Consider the following 20,147-nt stretch of genomic DNA (forward strand, 5'->3'; position numbering starts at 1 on the left):
CAGTTGTACACGTACAGTAGGCTATACGTTCGACTAAACCTATAGTGTACGGTTATGGTCGTTAATCATTAGATTCGTTCCAGACAGATCTACTCAGATGCGTAGGCTATGCAAGCTGCTTTTCCTAAATGATCTAAATCAGGTAAATGGAAATATATGCAATATGGGAAGGCCGTTTTCGAAAAATGATAGACTGTTCGGTGTTCGTGCCTAGGACCCTAAACGTGTAGACTATGAATAGAATTTTAACATTCAGTGGAATGGTTGATTATGATTCAATTAAGCCCTATACACTATTTTTTCTCTATGCACGAGGTCAGCTCATCAACTCTAATTGAAAATACCTGTTGACCCGTAGACCACTTGGCAGTTCGACACTCGATTTTGCTCAGCCATTTCGCCAACAGCTGATACCTACCGATTTCGAGTCTCACCAGCTCCAGGTAATACGGATAAATCGCCGGAGACTCAAAATTGCACATGAAACGATACATTTATTCTCTTAGTAAGCAATGTAGAAGCTGTACGTTATACATACGATAACATGATATGAAATTTAACATATGGGTAGTGGGTACAAGCAGACTTTTCACTGCGATCTGTAAACTTTTCATCATACCTACCCGAATCTATAAAAAGCCGCACTGTAAATGAAAGAAAAGCATTTCTTGAACAAAAAGCAGAAATGAGTCATCTTTTGCCCGCGCTTTCTGATAAAGACAGTTGACATCCGGAATATCGGATTCTATAAAGAACAAAAATGGGCATATATCGCAACACCACGAGATAGAAGGAACGCACCAGGCGCAGCTTCGATAAATAAACATTTCGAAATTTAAATCTTGCACAACCGAAAATGCTGAATTGTGGACAAGACACTGGTCATGTATAGTTTCCGCTCGTTTAAATTCACATAAGCAATAGCTCACAAAATAATACATTGTTAACAAGGCGCGGCGCGCAATATTAGCCAGAGCCGCGTCTCGCGGACACGTCTCTGAATACGTCGCACCTCCTTATTAGATACTTGATGAAATCGCCTTGTCTCTCGCAGACCGTTTGCAATATCGCGATGTCATTCTTCCATTCCGAGCGAGATAGTGTAATGGTTATGCGTCCGGCTTCTCGAGCGGTAGGTCGTGGGTTCGATCCCCGGCCGGGTCATACCAAAGACTCGAAAAATGGTATCCGCAGCTATCCTGCTAGGCGCTCAGCAAGCAAGGAGGAGAAAAAAAAACGGGGGCGCAGACTAGATGACCTCATGGGGCCGTATCGCAACTCCGTCGCCAAAGCATCTCGATGGTGCAGGCGAGAAAGAATATCATATCTCTCTCTCTCTCCCGGATTCTGCGAAAAACGTGATGCAAAAATCCTCATATCGTATAAACACTAAACAGGTTTGAACAAATAATCAAAATATGTCAAACTACCTGAAGTGGAAGTGGAGAATGAAAGATCTGAATAGCACTCCAGTAGATATTGAAAAAGTAAATTTGTTCAAGGGGTCACTCACTTTTAGAAGATAATCGGAACGACTACTTTCGAAACTTCAATAAGGATATTCGCGAGCAACGCAAAATTGACACTACAAATAGGTGCAATCTTCGACAACATATTCTGTCACCACGATTAAGGGGTTATTTCATAGGGTCCTTAAATGACAATTTCTCTGATAAACGTGCTGCGAAGGTGCAGCTGGAATCACAAAATTTTCCAATTTTTTTTTATTGCAGAATCTTGAAGTATGAAACTAGTTCTTTCCAAAAATGTATTGCTCTTGTCTGATTTCGAATTAGAAGTATGTTAAAATACGATTTCAAATCCCCCGTTTTCGTAGAAATTCACCCCCCATTCACTTTTATTTATTTAAACTCACTCAAAATTGTCTATAAGCACTCTGCCAAGCTGATTTTATACAATAAATAGAAGAGCCATATGTCTAATCGATGAAGCGTGACTTTCAAAACATTCAGCAAGCCAGCAGCCCCTACAGGGTTGGTTCGATTATGTTCACAATAAGAGCAATTCTGTTCACAATAAGAGCAGTCTCATGTTCACAATAAGAGCAGTCATGTTCACAATAAGAGCAGTCTCATGTTCACAATAAGAGCAGTCGTTGTATTCACGATAACAGCAGTCGCAGCACCACCATATCCCACGGACACGATGTCCGAGTGGCAACATAGTCCGAACACAACCCAGACATGATGTCCGAACACCCCGAGACACGATGTCCGAGTGTCAACGCAGTTCGAACACACTCCTGACATGATGCCCGAAAACCCCTAGACACGATGTCCTAGTGTCAACGCAGTCCGAACACACCCCAGACACGATGTCCGAACGCCCCTTTCCCAGACACACCCCAGACATGATGTCCGAATACCCCCCAGACACGGTGTCCGAACTCGCCATGCCCCAGACATGATGTCCGAGTGTCAACGCAGTCCGAAGACACCCCAAACATGATTTTATGAACACACCCTAGACTTGATATTTGAACACAGGCCGGGGCATGATGTCCGAACACGATTTCCGATTGGCAACGCAGTGCGGACACACCTCAGTCATGATATCCAAACACCCACAGACATGATGTCCAGAGTGTCAATGCAGTCCGAAGATACCCCAGAATACAATAAGAACAGTCATGTTCACAATAAAAACAGTCTCATGTTCACAATAAGAGCAGTCATGTTCACAATAAGAACAGTCTCATGTTCACAATAAGAGCAGTCATGTTCACAATAAGAACAGTCTCATGTTCACAATAAGAGCAGTCATGTTCACAATAAGAACAGTCTCATGTTCACAATAAGAGCAGTCATGTTCACAATAAGAACAGTCTCATGTTCACAATAAGAGCAGTCATGTTCACAATAAGAACAGTCTCATGTTCACAATAAGAGCAGTCATGTTCACAATAAGAACAGTCTCATGTTCACAATAAGAGCAGTCATGTTCACAATAAGAACAGTCTCATGTTCACAATAAGAGCAGTCATGTTCACAATAAGAACAGTCTCATGTTCACAATAAGAGCAGTCATGTTCACAATAAGAACAGTCTCATGTTCACAATAAGAACAGTCATGTTCACAATAAGAGCAGTCTCATGTTCACAATAAGAGCAGTCATGTTCACAATAAGAGCAGTCTCATGTTCACAATAAGAGCAGTCGTTGTATTCACAATAACATCAGTCGCAGCACCACCATATCCTCCGGACACGATGTCCGAGTGGCAACATAGTCCGAACACAACCCAGACATGATTTCCGAACACCCCCAGACACGATGTCCGAGTGTCAACGCAGTCCAAACACACTCCTGACACGATGCCCGAACACCCCCAAATACGATGTACGTACGTAAAGTACGTACAGGTACAGCGACCCAGTCGAGACCGATAGATTGATGACTCGAAGTTGACTCAAAAAAATTAGCTTTGAGTCACGAGTCAATCAACATTTTGAGACACAGAGTCAAGTTAAGTCATTTTTGCAAAGTAACTCCAGTCAATTAAGTCAAGTCATCGCAAACAGTTGACTCAATGATATATATACAATGATTGGAAACTGCCACGCCCCTTAACGCTATAAGATAGTTTCCCGGCGAAATCAGTCCGTCGCGGGATATGCTTGAGTACAGAAACGGGATTGCGTATGTCGACTGTGGTGGGGTGCTGCGATCGGCCTTGCTGGCATACTAATTCACTGATTTTCCCCAATCGGTTTAGTTTTTGTTGGTTTCTTGAGCATAGTGAGGCAGTGCTGCATAATAGGATGTAATACAACTTTTAACAATGCACATTTATCAAAGTACAGACTAGCTGCGAGGCATTTTAGCATCAGTTGCAACCATGCATGTACGACACAGCCTAAAGAATTTATAGATACTGTGGGTGAGCGTCAATATAGATGTGCAGAACCTGGAAGGATTGTTGAAAGAGGATTTGAAATTTTTCTGGCAGCATTTACGTCACCTGATTTTGTAAAAGAGAAGGGTTGATTACGATAATTGTGTGAGCAACTAAGTTGTTTTAGATAGTATATATTGTAATATTGTGAGGCCGAATTCACCAAGGGCCGAGTTAACTGGCAACTATTGTACCAATATAGCGATTGTACCTTCATAATATAAAATCGGAACTAACCGAAAACTATCATTGTACTGATTGCTAAAATGCTAACATATATAACTTTTTACTTGATCAGGCCGTTGAATCCACATCAATGATGAGAATCGGCATTGTTCCAAAGAATATACCATCGGCAAAACAATGCACTAGAACAGTGGTTCCCAACGTGGGCGATTTGGCGGTCTAGGGGGGGCGAAAATGGACAAAGGAGGCGATGGGGGGGGGCGAAAATAGCGAAGGGGGCGATAGGGGGGCAATGACAAGTTAAAACGGCTATGTTGGAGTCAAGTCAGAGAAATAACCTTTTTTTTTATTTTTAGTCATCCCACGAAAATTCAGTTGCAAAAGTGGAAAATTCGACATGGAACGGAAAAGTTGACCTTTTTTTTTTTTTAGTCAACCCGCCGGTGATTACTGTTTGTATACCGGTTTTTCGGTTCACAAAATTTGGGGGGCGATGATCGGCGTTGAGCTTGAAAAGTGGGCAATGAGTCGAAAAAGGTTGGGAACCACTGCACTAGAATGACATTTAGGATAATCACTCCATAGTTAGTATTGTTCACATCGACCTGGCGTGATATGTCGTACTTCTCTCAATAGTTGAATCTTTCACACCGGGGTCTCCGAAAACATCTACCAATGCCCATTTATTCAAAATATACCTGGTAAACGTTTTGGCACTTCTTTGATATGAACTACCTGTTGTGAGGTGTTCCCCATGAATTGCCTGTAAACCTTGAAAATTAACATGGAGTACTCGTTAAGATTGATAGCTGGAAGGATTGTACAAAATATATGATTTATGCATTTGCGAGCAACATTCTATGGTGTCTTATTCATTGAAAGGTTAGGAAATGATTTTGTAACCTTCGTCATTGTATAGTGTGTACGTCTATGGTTTTTTATGTATAACCTTCATAACTTTTCGCCATTTGCATCACGCTTTATGACCTGAGCATGAGCATCAACTTGCATTGTATGTGCTGCTACCCAGGTTATTTTTCTAGCAATGTAACTCCACAATCATCCAATGCAAAATCTCTCTTGAATATGCACATTGCTCATATATATTGCATATGCGGCAGTACGGAAAATACTTGACGGATTGAATAAATAACTTGATTTCAATTGTAGTTGACTGGCAAAACTGTGACATAACAAATTCCCATTCTGTAAATGTCTAATGCATAAATTTTTTACAGGATCGTTAACATTTTTTTATAAATTATAGTCCATTCTAACTTTCAAGAAAAGATTGTTCGTGTATTGAAACAGCCGCAAAGCAACCCAAAGCCGCGAGGAAATTGAAAAGGATTCAGGGATCTTAATAAAAGTGCAAATCATTATCTTGTGGGATTTCGGCACGCCAGGCCGTCCATGAGAAGCAACCATGTCATGTTCACTTTGCTTCAGACATTGAGATATTTCCAAAGATTGTAGTCAAAATGAATAATACTTTGACGAATGGTGCCGGATTGGATTGATACTCATTGGATCGATTGATGCAGAGAAAAATAGTCTTGCTGAAAGAAAATACATATTATTCGAGTACGAGAGGTGAAGAGATGGACACTACAATGCAACCTGTGGATAATTTCGTGTGCCTTGTGAATATGACAACCAAGTTCAGCTACAACTGCCATTTAAAGCCATATTGCATTCCAGATAATATTGCTTCACTTGTACTAGCTGGAAAAAGATATGCCGCTACTGCAAAACTGGAGATATTCTTATGCCGCAGAAACAGCAACGAAATTCGTGAGCAGGGAAGCTTATCAAAGAGACAAGAAAACAACAACAATGATAAATTTGATACGGACATTTTTGCCAACCATCGAGCAGACTACCTCATTATCACCAAGAGATTGAGTCTTGATCCGTTATTGGAATCATTTTTATCCTGATCAGGAAATCTGGCCGCACCTGCGATATGGTAATTTTCAAAGAATAATTGATTTCTAAAGAGGCTTGAAACATACTAGTGTTCAAATGCCATGGTACTTGATGCTTGAATGCCCTCCGATGTTCAACGTCATGTGAGATCGCTGCTCTACCATCCAACTGCTGTCCTGTTATTGTCATTAAGAGAGGATAAGAAAGCTCGAAAAAATAACATTTGAGAATATATATTTTTGTTACGTGACAAGAAACATTGACGTTATCAACTACTAGGCACAGTTATTCGATTGTTCATAATAGCACAGCACAGTTTCACAAATTACAACAAAAATAGATGCAGACAGTACATTTATCGAATGGCTTAAACCAGGGCTGGCCAACCTTTTTGGCCTAAGGGCCACATTTGATTGACGAACTTTTGTGCAGGCCACTAAGCGCGAAAATTTTTTGAAGTTCGTTGATCAATAATATTGTCACTTGACTGTATTGCGGGCCTGCTGTATATCGCTGGGCTAAGTTTGCAAGGACTGGGCTATTCGGCGCATGGACATATCGATATCGAAAGCTGTGACCAACATGCGCCAATCATGTCCTGCCTAGGTTACATGGTCGACGGTCTTACTGCGAGCGCAAACGCAAGGTCGCATATGTTGAACGACACTTTGTCTCGTAATCGCGAATATAGTTAGACTCAAGCTGATACATTAGGTGTTCTTCCATTTTCACAAAAGGGCAACAATATTAAAAACAAGAAATCGAGTGGCAACATATTGCGCTAAGCTTGTAGAAATTTTTACCTTTGATAAATCTATCGCAAATTATTCTGCTTTATTGTAGTGTACGAAGATATACCAATATGTGAATGACTGATGGATCTGTCAATGCGTCGGAACTGATATTCTAGTCATCACATCTCAAGTATTGCGGCCAGACTAATCAAATTTTGGTTGGCCTTGCAAGCTTAAAATCTGTGCAATCCATTATATTAGAAATTTCGGAAATTACCTCGCGGGCCACTCAAAACCTTCTCGCGGGCCACGGGTTGGCCGGCCCTGGCTTAAACATAGGTATATCTGATATTGTAATTTGCATAAACAAGAAAATCCCTTTTTGCTACATATTCACTTGACTTCAATGCTTTCCGTTGACTAGGATTTTGGTTCTTGTTATTCTGAATTTAGATGACAACAAGTCTGACATGATAACAAAAGTTGTTTATGCAGTTTTTAAGTGTTATAGTAAATGAAATATCCATACCCTGTATAAAATTTTCAATGATATTATGGTGTTGGTATCCTCATTGAAATTTAGACACGACTAGTATCAGAGCATTTAGGAGTCCATGAAGAGGTGAGGTATTTAAAGCTGTTCAAAATCCTGCTTCTGTAATACCCATGCGATGACACATTGTTATGATGCTCGGATTCGATCAACTTCTTCCATGATCACCTCGACCGTTGAGGGCATAGATGGTGATGTGGAGATGGAGATTTGTTGAGTGAAGGGGATTGTTGGATAGTCTCTATCCCGTCCCATTCTTCGAAGTCACCATCTTGCAAGTCAACTATGACTGTAAGAGTTGACAAACTGGACTGGACATGGACAACATCACAATTTAATGACTATACAAAGTATATGCTGTGAACAATCATTTATAGATCATTGGCTGTGCACAAGTCTATCAAACCTGACATGGACAGTGGCAGGAACTTTCTACCTATTGTGGATCGCTCTTGCGCACACAAGATATACCATCATATCATGGTAAATTGTACCGTAGTTTGAAAAAGTAGGTTAAGACCAGGTTTTGCAGACGTTTCTTAGTCAATTGGATATTGAAATCTACTTGTTGAAGCAGAAAATGAATGGTCTGAAAAGTACTCGAGTAGTATGAAGAAATGAGTTAGACTTTACTTTGTATACATCTGTTAGTCAATTGTATACTGTATCTACAAGCTGCTGACGATTACTCCTGATATGTATCAAACAAAAATATTTTTATTTTTATTCAATTGTATATATGAGCATTCGGATCACAAGATGAATCTCCGTAACAAAGGAATAATGACTATTATTACTTCAAAAACGTGATGCTTTTTGCGATATCCTCAAGTAGGTTTGGCCTACTTTCACAACTTCAGAAGGCCTGACTTCAGAGTCAGTTTTAGAACCTGCCTGAATTGACTTGAAAAAATTAGAAATGACTTCGTGACTTGATTAAAAATTTGCAATGACTTGAAGATAGTGACCTGATCCCAACTCTAGCTCGTACTATGAAGTATCCACCTTTATTTGATACTGCGAGACCACCTCCGATCATAGTGTTCATCACGTAGGCACACTGGTACATCAGTTTCGTCTGAATATTAAGCCATGCTACTGGTATTGGCCAAAACCTGTACAGTATGCACACATTTCACGTGCAAAATAGGTCTCGTTAAAAAACTTTTCACTACATTAACGCCAGTTCCAGAAGAAAGATTGCTGGCGAACCGTTTGTTTACATCGATTTCATTCCTGTAGTGAAGCATGACTCGCGACGCGCTCAAACGCTTAGCTCACTGGAGTTTCCAATCATTGTATATATATCATTGGTTGACTCGAGTATGCACAGCATAATTTCTGAAATTTCGACTGTTCATTTTCAATCATCTCTACCTGCTGCAACCCTTGGGATTTATTCATTTACGGTAATTCTGTAATCCGACCTCTTTCATTCATATGACTCGGAATAACTGTTTCACTCTATAACAGAAATTTTAAAAGTTTACTTTAATTTGGCCTTGTTACTGATGGGGCAGGTTGCTTCCCAGATTACTTGTACCCTATTTAACAGTATTACTATGAGTAATTGAGTATAGATAGATTGTTATCTTCAGTTTATATTTTCATCCTGTCAAGACCCACACAATACACAATGCAATACACAATACACAATTGGTTGTAATGACCAGACGGGAGGATGTCGAAACGACTAGTTGCGGTCTTTTAATATGGCTTCCACTTCGACCAAATTCACGATGTCACATTTTTCCTCATTTTGTGGTCCTTTTAGAGACGATCCTTCTTGCTCTTTCCATTCGCATTTTTTCTTTCGAGTACCATCATCTTGTCTGTTTCTGGTCTTTTTTGTCGTCGGGGGATGAGGAGCCCAGAAAACCTCCGACGAGGAATTCACCGTTTCTTCGAGCTCGCGTTCACATAAACCAGAACTTCTCAAGGGTTCGTATCCTCCCTACTTAATTATTCTGTTCATATATTGAGTGCATGGTGGCGGTGGGTTGATATACGACACATATTAGTTATGTTGCTATAGTGGCGACAAGCAGTGAATCAAAAGTCAAATGTTTTAACCGATTGTGTTGAAACACTGATTGACAAATTAGTAGCAGTCGATGCACTGATGTCATAAAATCTCGTGACATACCACCCCGGTTTGTTTGTTTGTTTGTTTTGTGGTATTCATGGTGTTTCCCGACTACTATGGTCATTTACACCAGGTCGATATTCTTCATTATTTTCCGTACGGTCCACCTCTAGGCTTTCTGTAAGACACCGCTAACGCGGATGAGGTGCCGAGGAGAAGCCTATAGGTAAACCATAGTGTCCTATATGGTGTCGACACAGGCAGATCTCACGCCTCAGTAAAATTGTATCACGTCACAATTTCCATTTGGCTACAGGCAATTTGACAGTGCTTTTTGACCGGCTTGCCGAGCATTAAATTTGGTAAAACGGGTATCAATCGAAAGCTGACTCTCCACTGATTACGAAAATATAAATTTTATTCCGCTCGTGGCCCTGGAACTCCCACAATCAGCCTCGAATTTTTCATTGTTACGGAGATTGGCATTGGGACGCAACAATGGTGTCTGGCTCTTTTTCTCTCTCGTTTCGCCAGTTTGCAGTTTGTCACCAGCAGTGTATACGCACAACTTCAGTGCCTTCCGTCAACAACTGCTGCTGTTAAACGTTCTGTCTCCATTCTTCATAAGCTACTTAGTAAGGACAGAATTTTCTACCCGAGAATGTAGGAACGTATCCCTCGCTGCACCAGTGTTGGATTGACTCGAGTCACCTTTTTCGTATGACTTGACTTGACTCGAGTCATACTTTGCTTAAAATGACTTGACTTGACTTGACTTGACTCGGCGTATCAGAAATGTGGATTGACTCGTGACTCGAAGCAAAATTCACGAGTCAATTTCAAGTCATAAATCGATGTCGATAAAAATCACTGTATCTTGCATATGGTCGAATTGTTCGCGAAACGATGGTGTCACCCGTGAGAGCGACCAATCATTCAATGATCGCGTGCGTTTTACTGAGCCTCCATTGTTCTCTCACAAATAAATCGACCGCAAACGAAGTGATCGAAGCTTGCAGCTTACGCTGTAGTAAACTATATGCATAATCAACTTTTATCAAAATACACCAACCAAAACTCTGTCAACAAAAGGAATTCGTGTACCACCTAAAAATAGTACATTGAACGCTCTCTCATTCGAAATTTCATGCTGGTGACGTAATATTTTGTGATACGATTGTTGATATACAATGTTCTTTCCAATTCTCTACGAGCTGCTGACGACTACCCCTGACGAGTGTCAGCCGAAAATATTCGGGTTCATTTCATTATGAATATACTATTTCATTGTATATTGAAGTTCTGTACCTCCAAGAAGCTCTTCAAATATGCATAATTGTACATTATGAAGTAATTTAGTAGCGAAATGTCTATTTCTGTTCTCTATTCTTACCTTAACCAAACCTCTTATCTTATTGAAATTGAATTCGAAAATCGAGTGCCTTGACTTGACTCGAGTCAAGTCACCTTCGAAAATAGATTGACTTGACTCGATGACTCTAAATGTGCAATAACTCGAAATGACTCGAAGGTAGTGACTTGATCCCAACACTGCGTTGCACTACGAAAATTTTGAATTATTTCTACCATGATGCGTGATGTAACCTCCGGAATTCCTCATCGTGCCAGATTTCGTTAAAATGTAGTTTTTTTCATGTAAAAATTTGTCAGTTTTTGGTCATCATGTCTGGGTGTGTTCGGAGTTTCGGACAGCGTTTACTCTCGGACATCGTGTCTTATTCAGACACACCATGTCTGGTATGTGTATTGTGAATATTATTGTGAACATGACTGTTCTTATTGTGAACCTGAGACTGTTCTTATTGTGAACATGACTGCTCTTATTGTGAACATGAGACTGTTCTTATTGTGAACATGACTGCTCTTATTGTGAACATGAGACTGTTCTTATTGTGAACATGACTGCTCTTATTGTGAACATGAAACTGTTCTTATTGTGAACATGGCTGTACTTATTGTATTATCATGTCTGGGGTATCTTCGGACTGCATTGACACTCTGGACATCATGTCTGGGGGTGTTTGGATATCATGACTGAGGTATGTCCGCACTGCGTTGCCAATCGGAAATCGTGTTCGGACATCATGCCCCGGCCTGTGTTCAAATATCAAGTCTAGGGTGTGTTCATAAAATCATGTTTGGGGTGTCTTCGGACTGCGTTGACACTCGGACATCATGTCTGGGGCGTGGCGAGTTCGGACATCGTGTCTGGAGGATGTCTGGGGGTATTCGGACATCATGTCTGGGATGTGTCTGGGGAAGGGGCGTTCGGACATCGTGTCTGGGGTGTGTTCGTACTGCGTTGACACTAGGACATCGTGTCTGGGGGTGTTCGGGCATCATGTCAGGAGTGTGTTCGAACTGCGTTGACACTCGGACATCATGTCTGGGGGTGTTCGGACATCATGTCTGGGTTGTGTTCGGACTATGTTGCCACTCATCGGATATCGTGTCCGGGGGATATGGTGGTGTTGCGACTGATGTTATTGTGAATACAACGACTGCTCTTATTGTGAACATGAGACTGCTCTTATTGTGAACATGACTGCTCTTATTGTGAACATGAGACTGCTCTTATTGTGAACAGAATTGCTCTTATTGTGAACATAATCGAACCAACCCTCCTCAGCAGCCCAGCGGCCAGCAGCCTATTGCTTACCTGGGAAGAGTTGAAAGCTGTTGATATTATGGGTGTTGTTTATCGTATTGTATATTTTTCAAGATTGCATTGGTATATTGTTGATAGCTATTAGCTAATCGCTTAATTGACGATTAGGACAAAGACATACACTACGAAGTAATTTGGCATAGGGAAAGATAAAACCATCGTAGAAAAGAACCTGAGCTGAACAATCGAAGAAATCTTTTGAAGAAGATTGGAACTTTCACCGCCTTCAACATCTGATAATGATGGTTCGAATTCGGCGTAATCGTTTTTCCTCGCAATTTCTACATTTTTGATGCAGTTGTTCTCAACACTGTGAATTGCCTGACTGTTGCTCATCCGGCAAAGGATATTGGAACTGCACAGAATATGCTTAAGGGTTATGCAACTCAAATTAGTGTCGCAGTGTTATGATGAAATTGATGCTAAAAATTGTATGTTTGAAAGATGTTGGGGGGGAATATGTGTGTAGTATCTTGACTCATACCAACTGAAATGGGTATTTTGACAATGTCACAATATTTTTGACATGTTGTTCCATTTCACAACATCTAACTGATGTTTATTTCAAGGTTTGCAAATTTTTCGAATATGGTATAGCAGTTTTGAGAAAAAATCGGGTCAAGTGTACAATACGGCCACTTCGAGAAAGTGATCCCCATGACCATCACCGATCAATGTTTCACATGAACATGTCAAAACTCATAGTGCTTCACATGAACACGGCAAATTTTGCCTGTGGAGAGACGGATAATAGGGTTGCCGGAGGTGGGATATTAGGGTTGCCGGAGGTGGGACATTAGGGTTGCCGGAGGTGGGATATTAGGGTTGGGGGAGGCGGGATATTAGGGTTGGGGGAGGTGGGATATTAGGGTTGCCGGAGGTGGGATATTAGGGTTGCCGGAGGTGGGATATTAGGGTTGCCAGAGATGGAATATTAGTGTTAGGGATATTAGGGTTGGTGGAGGTGGAGGGAGGGATATTAGGGTTAGGGGTATGTTAGGGTAGCCGGAGGGGTTGGGGTTAGGCCATCCCAAGATTAAGGTGATGGATATAGATCTCCTAACCCTAATATCCCCTCCCCAACCCTAATATCCCACCTCCGGCAACCCTAATATCCAACCTCCAGCAACCCTAATATCCCACCTCCGGCAACCCTAATATCCCACCTCCGGCAACCCTAATATCCCACCTCCGGCAACCCTAATATCCCACCTCCCCCAACCCTAATATCCCGCCTCCCCCAACCCTAATATCCCACCTCCGGCAACCCTAATGTCCCACCTCCGGCAACCCTAATATTCCCAGCATCCCTGCTCCCCCAACCCTAATACCCCCCTCCGACAACCCTAATATCCGTCACGCCACAGGCAAAAAATAGCAATTTATTTGGACGTGTTCATGGGAAGCATTTGTTGGTGTTGTGAAACAATGATCGGTGATGGTCATGGGGATCACTGGCCGTATTCTACACTTGACCCAAAAAATCGTCAAATCAATCATACTTTATACGACTTATTTTGCATTTAGGCACATTCAATCGTCTTCAAATTTCAAATTTGGCTATATGCTAATTAAAGCATGCCTGCAGCATTTAAAAGCAACAAATTTCAAATACCTGCTTTACTTTTTCACCAAAATATTTTTCAATTTTCAAAGTTGATTTTCTCCCATTTCTAGTTTTTCGTAATATTATGTCACGGTGACAGAAAATTTTGATATCAGAAAACCTTCAATCCTGATCAAACTTGGCTCAGTACAAGCAGTAAGACGGTTCTACCTGCTGAACTTATTGTTTTTGCTATAGGAGTTTAGGTGTGGTTACTATGTTACTTATGATCTGAATTTTATGAAAAAAAATTGAAAATTCGGCACCGTGCAGGTACCAAACAAATATTTTGGTAATTTTTTCGAAAATTCGTTAGTTTCAAGCAGTTCAGCAGGTGGTTATAGACCTCACGACACTTTATGAAGCTTTGGTTAGAATCTCTCAGCATCCATCGATGAGACAGGCGTTTCCCCGTGCTACCCATCCGATTCACCAATCTCCCCCCAATTTGGGCCCAAGGAATTATTGTGAAATGCTGAAATTTATACAGTATATGAAGTTGGGTATGAACAGCTTACACACCAATTTTCGAGAATCTAGGATTGTCTGTTTATAAAATATCGCAATTTGAAAATTTTGCGAGTCTAGCTGCACCTTAGGGCCTTAACCCAACGCTACTTTCGTCCTTCCAAAACTTGAAGCGTTATACAGTATACGTACTAGTAGTATTAAGTAGCAGGGTTGTAAAGACTCAAGTCATGACTCGACGTCAGTCTGACACGAGTCACGATTTTCTGATGAATCGCCCCGATTAAAAAACTATCACGAAAGTACAAGTATTTGCTCATCCGATTCATAGCGAGGATGGGATGGAATTTCTCGGCTCGTGCTCGTCATATCAACATGTGCAACGAAATCACGTCTTCATCTTCTTTCCCATTTCGCGTAGTACATAGTGATCATTATTTTCGATCATCTATTCTCCATCTTGGCTGGTAACTATAAACTGAGGTTTAGCAGTTCTATGTATGTGTGAGCGATACAGCGCCTTCTTGCGTGTATTGGTGTATATTTAACTCATTCGTAGGGCTGGGCACAATGATTCGAGCACTCGAATCTGAATCGAGTATTAATTTCAATGATTCGAGTCGAGTAGTAAAAGACGATTTTTTCGAGTACTGAAATTATACGCTCCTCACCACTGAAAGTTGATTTATCAACGAGGAGTTTATCAATGATCAACGAGTTAACGCCAATTTCACTGTTGAAGCCTTGAAACCTTGGTTGACCGTATCGTAGCATACGAAACATGAAGTGCAAAGGAACGAACATTACTGGAAATAGCACATTTCCGAAGTCATGATCATCCCACAATATTGTCACCAAGTGCAATGAAATCGGTATGGTCGAAAAAAATAACAAAGTATCCTTAATATGATGGATAACAGGCATTATATTCTTTGTGGTCGCTTAAAAGGTAGGCTACCTATTTGAACTTTGACAAATAATATTCTACTGTGACGTCATAATGAGTGATACTCGATTACTCGGCTCGACTCGAACCATTTTACGTGATTCCGAATCGGATCACTCAGGTACTCGATTTTGCCCAGCCCTACTCATTCGTTCAAAATCAATGACCAGTTGACTACTCAATCTGTATTTCAGACAGCTAGCAAAATGCAATGACGTTTGCCTCATACTTCGAAAAGGCAACTTGACTTGAATTGTGACTTGACTTGACTCGAGTCAACGCCAAAAATCGCGTGACTTGACTTGACTCGAGTCACCTTTGAAAATCGACTGACTTGACTTGACTCGAGTCAAAATGTGCAATGACTCGAAATGACTCGAAGGTAGTGATTTGATCCCAACACTGCCAGTTAACCGATTGGCACCGGCTGCCATTTTCGAAAAATTTTACTTCATTTTTCAAAATCGAAAAATGGTACCTTCCTGGGATTCGAATACCGTGAACGAGGTAACAGTCGATTCGAAATGTGCGCCACTCAAATCAACATCGACGCCGTGTCTGATTACGTATATCAAGATCAAGCCGAGAAAACGTTGGTTGGAAACAGAAATGCTAAATTGCGGACCTTATGTAGCTTAGTATAGGTATTCGATGACGATAGAGTCTTATGTATTGTATAGGCACAGTATTCATCGTTCTAGAGAGCCCTGAGTCGACACTTTACGTCTCGCAGGCGGTAATTTCTAATCAAAACAATACCGACCGTTTTAGTCAACTCGCGGCAGGCCGCCGAGAGAGTGAGTCATATAGCGAGTGATGCGCGCGTATGGTAACTTCGAAGGCTTATAACTGAAACTGTTGTGAACCTAAATCGGTCATTTTCGTATTCCTAGACGGAGATTATACAGTCCTTACCACAATGATATACTGCAAATGCTTATCATTACTGCAACGTAAAGTTTATGATGTTATTTGGTAGCACTTCCGTCATATATATATACAACATTTTGCGGGTAATGCACACCGAGTAGTATTGCAGTTATTACGATATATACTTGACGAATAACTGTTGTCTGATGTAGATATAATCTTATGGGCATGTACCCTTCACAGAAACAATCTTACAATGTCTATTCATGGCCTGGCCATGGTCTATTACAAACAGAATTCAGGACATATCACTTTATGTTATGGATATTCGTCCCTGCGTTTGACACTACCGTGGTAGTCTGCAGCAATTCTCTTCGCGATTTTCAGAAGCGGCCTTGGGGTGACTTAGGCATAACTAATTTTGTTTACTTTGGCCTTGTAGGTGGAGATTGACTAGTTTTATTGAAAGAGACAAACCGCCAATGCTTATCATGACTACAACGTAAGATATATATCGATGTACGACAGCTCTTTGTATATCCAGGTTCACGCTTTTGTGTAGGTATAATCGCTGAATAATATTGTGCGTATTCCGAATTATACTTGACCATTAGCCGTTATTTAGAATCATATAGGCAACAACAATCCACAGACACAATCTATGAAGGTCTATGGCAATTAGAACACGATATATATCACGTTATGTGACGGGTATTCATCCATCTGCTCGAAGCTGGTACGGTAGTCTGCGGGAATTCGCTTCCCGATTTTCAAATGCAACCTTGAGCGGTGTGGAACTAACTAGTATAGTTGTTTTAGCAAACAAAGCAGAAGCAGACAATCCCTATTCATAGCAACAAACTACAGGTGGTTATGACGAATAAAACCAAATGTACGATAGTGTATATAACGGGCATGAGGAACGCGCGTCTGCGAAATGATGCTTCGGCGGATATTGTTGTCACGCAACCTATCACATAGTTTTTGAATAGCTTATATGTAACTAATATCAGATATGAAGATATGTGTGAACTTGTATGGACACTAGCTTTTCACAGAAAGAAACAACTATGCTCTAAGACGGCTAGAACGAAACATACAGTACGTTATGTGAGGGTGGTCAATGACGCGCACGTTGCCGAAACAGTGTGTTTTGCAACATATTTATCTACGGTATTTGATATCCGATTTCGACGTCTTAGATATAATATATATCAAATATTGTGGTGTCAATGAACTCGCACAAACAATATCTATCCGCAGAAACAAACAGCAATGACCTAGCACGATTAGAACGGGATATATAGTGGTTCTAATACAGTACGCTTCCCTCTAACGCAGTGGTTCTTAACCTTTTTTCTTCCAGCGCCCCCTTTCAAAAATTATCGTGCTCCAGCGCCCCCCCAACTTCATATTGTAAGGAATGTAATAAAGACAATGAGTAAGAGGTAGGGTCGTAACAGCACTTCGTTAACCCCCCCTAAAAACGATTGCCTTGCGCACCCATAGCGTAATAAACCGAACTTCTGAGGGCTTCGCCCCCATGAACCCCATATCGTGATTTTGATGGTCAGCAAAGTTTGTGTGGCCTGGTCGCCCTAGGTACGAAAATTTTCCATAATGCATGAATGAATAGGTGGTAATTACATATATAAGTCGCTATAAACTTTTTATCCTCTCAGCCCACGTAATCAGATTTACCAGTAGCACTGAGTGAGCTGTTTTATAGGAAAATAAAGGGCACGTTATTAATAATTAAACATATTCGGGCGTGCCCGCAGGTACAATTATTCGTTACCAGGGCCGTAACAGCACTTCGTCAACCCCCCCCCCCCCAAAAAAAAAACGTTGGTCCTGGGCCCCCATCGGGTGATAAACCAAACTTACGGGGGACTTCACTCCCTGACCCCCATTAGGCTGTCCGCTATTTGCTGATAGCCTATTATAGGTATCTACATTGGGTGTCTATTTACTGAGGCAGCTATTCGCGCGAAGTGCGAAAAATTTCACTAATTAATGATTGAATTGGTCAATATCATCGGGAATTGCATGTAATTTGAGATCAATTTTTATCCTCTCTCTGCTCACGTAAACACATTTACCGGTAGAGCTGAGTGAAGTGCAATGTTCCCTCTAAGCTGCGCACGTGCGCAGTGCAGACACGGTCTCTGCGCACAGAAAATCTACGTTGCGCGCAACAAATCCGGAGTTATTACCTTTTTTTAGTCGTTACGCACTGTTGTCCAAGGGTCAGCGCAGTGAGTTGTTGAGTGTGCGCAGACTCATCAAAACTTAAAGCGAACATTGTGAGGTTTCTTGGAAACTGTAGGGCCCGTTACTAATAATTAAACATATTCGGGCGGGCGAACCCGTTGGTATGACTTCGTTGCATAATGTTATTTCGTGACCCCCTGTCTGCGATATCACAACAATATAGAATCGCTCAACACGGATATCGCCCAACAGGAATATCCCTGTCAACCAATCGTACTAAACTAAAAGACGCACACGATTTCAGATTGGTATTTCTTCACTGACATATAATTTTTCCCTGCCAGATGGAATTCGTCTTCTGGGGTTCAGATTGCCAAGACAAGAACATTCGGTGTCAGTCATTTAGGCGCCCATGGACAATTAAACCTATATGCATTTTGAAGGCTATATGTAACGAAGTTTCCGGTGTTAGTTTGCTCTGAATACTCATTAAGGATATGCCCTATCACCACATCATCTACTGCGAAGCCATTTTTCTCCAGCGCCCCCCATACCGCCCCCCTGAGCCCAGCGCCCACCATATCGCCCCCTGAGCGTTTCCGCCCCCCTTCAAGATCGCCAGCGCCCCCTGGGGGGCGCTGGGGGCAAGGTTAAGAACCACTGCTCTAACGGCAATGGGTAAAAATACCCACGCCGGCGGGAAACGGTTAAACATAATGCTACTCGCAATTACTCAAATCAGCACAGGAGTGTGTTGCTTGAGTATCAAACTTGCGGTAGCCTATTTCTTGAGAGAGTAGATGGCACACTATGCATCGGATTCAACCAAGTGCAAGCAACAACACTAATATATAGGCGGAAAATTCGTCAGCCGTAAGCTGTACCCAAGGTTGTAACCAAGTCACATGGTTCCGAGTCACGAGTCAATCTTACTTTTGTGGTTTTGACTCGAGTCAAGTCGAGTCATTTTCAATTCATCACGAGTCGAGTCCGAGTCCAAGTCACCGTTTAAAGGGTCAAGTCCGAGTCATAGTGTTATGACTCGACTCCGAGTCCAAGTCACAGCATTGAAGTCGTGTTCAACTAATGTTTTCAATCCTGCTTGGGTGATATCGAATTCCTTCCTTGCCAAACATGCTTATTTTGTCCCTATCAGAGTATTGGCACATGTTTATTTAGGCAGATAACGGACAGTTCCTCGCCTCATTTACCGAAGCTACAGATAGATGAGACCCCCAATAGGCTAACTTCACTAATCTTATACCATAAAATCAACTATCTGTCCTGTCAGTCTGATACATCACAAATACAAGTACTCAGTTTTTATTACGAGCACATCGACGACGGCTCACAAATAGCTGATGGAGAACCAAGGAATTCGCACGTCTATATACCAGCTGATAGAGAATCAACATATGCACGGTTATGTAGAGCAGTGGTTCTCAACCTTTTTGGCTTCGCGGACCCCTTTTGACCGTCACGGACCATCGCGGACCCCCTCATGTTTTAGTTCAATTTTAGCTCTATTATGGTGCAACCTTCATCTGTCTTGTGCAAATATGAACTGTAGGCTTGTGATAAACAGTAAAATAATGATTTTTATTGAAGATAACATCATACTATTTATATATAAATTGGTGGACTTTTATTATTTCAACGCTAATTTTGCTGCTGTATTTCTTGAAGTATACGTGGTCGTGTCTTGAAAATCCGCCTCTTCGTTTTAATATGAACGACGAGTGCCGAAAACCATTTCCGCAAAGATAGATGGAGGCTAATGCAATATTACCGCATAACGCTTCCGACGATACTTTTGGTGTGATCGAAACATTTATGGCCCCAAAATGACGAAACTCATATTTTATGAACATATCACGTCAAGCATCTAGCGCAGGGACGGGCAACATACGGACCGCTGGCCGGATTCTGCCCACGACGGCATTTTGATCGG

General features: G+C 41.4%; 1 protein-coding gene and 1 long non-coding RNA gene across 5 annotated transcripts in view; one reads left to right on the forward strand and one right to left on the reverse strand.

The window, feature by feature from the left end:
• Positions 1 to 19,906, forward strand: part of LOC145451094 (uncharacterized) — a 44,135-nt gene extending 24,229 nt beyond the window's left edge. Inside the window, exon 2 of the long non-coding RNA XR_013918687.1 lies at positions 19,628 to 19,906. This is a non-coding gene — a long non-coding RNA (uncharacterized LOC145451094). The remainder of the gene's footprint in view (positions 1 to 19,627) is intronic.
• On the reverse strand, positions 5,164 to 8,583 carry LOC145449678 (uncharacterized). 4 transcript variants are annotated; one of them, XM_080328083.1, is made up of 4 exons: positions 8,323 to 8,583; positions 6,117 to 6,206; positions 5,985 to 6,060; positions 5,164 to 5,660 (listed from the first exon to the last, which is right to left on the reverse strand). In XM_080328083.1, the coding sequence occupies exons 1-4, from the start codon at positions 8,384 to 8,386 to the stop codon at positions 5,537 to 5,539; spliced, it is 354 nt and encodes a 117-aa protein (XP_080184209.1). In that variant the 5' UTR covers positions 8,387 to 8,583; the 3' UTR covers positions 5,164 to 5,536. The 4 variants fall into 4 exon arrangements, 1 of the variants encoding a protein (XP_080184209.1); XR_013918324.1 differs by lacking the exon at positions 8,323 to 8,583 and adding an exon at positions 7,294 to 7,400 and having other exon boundaries at positions 5,164 to 6,060; XR_013918323.1 differs by lacking the exon at positions 8,323 to 8,583 and adding an exon at positions 7,294 to 7,400 and having other exon boundaries at positions 5,164 to 6,206.
• Positions 19,907 to 20,147: the final 241 nt, after the last annotated feature.

Source organism: Botryllus schlosseri, chromosome 11 (assembly GCF_051294905.1).
Source record: "Botryllus schlosseri isolate E-star chromosome 11, Bs_hap1, whole genome shotgun sequence".
Lineage (NCBI taxonomy): Eukaryota > Metazoa > Chordata > Ascidiacea > Stolidobranchia > Styelidae > Botryllus > Botryllus schlosseri.

Excerpts from the sequence above, each read along its gene's own strand:
- LOC145449678 (XM_080328083.1), bottom strand. The coding sequence starts at position 8,386 with ATGTACCAGTGTGCCTACGTGATGAACACTATGATCGGAGGTGGTCTC. Across the intron at positions 6,207-8,322 it reads TCTCGCAGTATCAAATAAAG|GACAGCAGTTGGATGGTAGA; the intron begins GTGGATACTTCA and ends TGACAATAACAG. Across the intron at positions 6,061-6,116 it reads ACCATGGCATTTGAACACTA|GTGCGGCCAGATTTCCTGAT; the intron begins GTATGTTTCAAG and ends ACCATATCGCAG.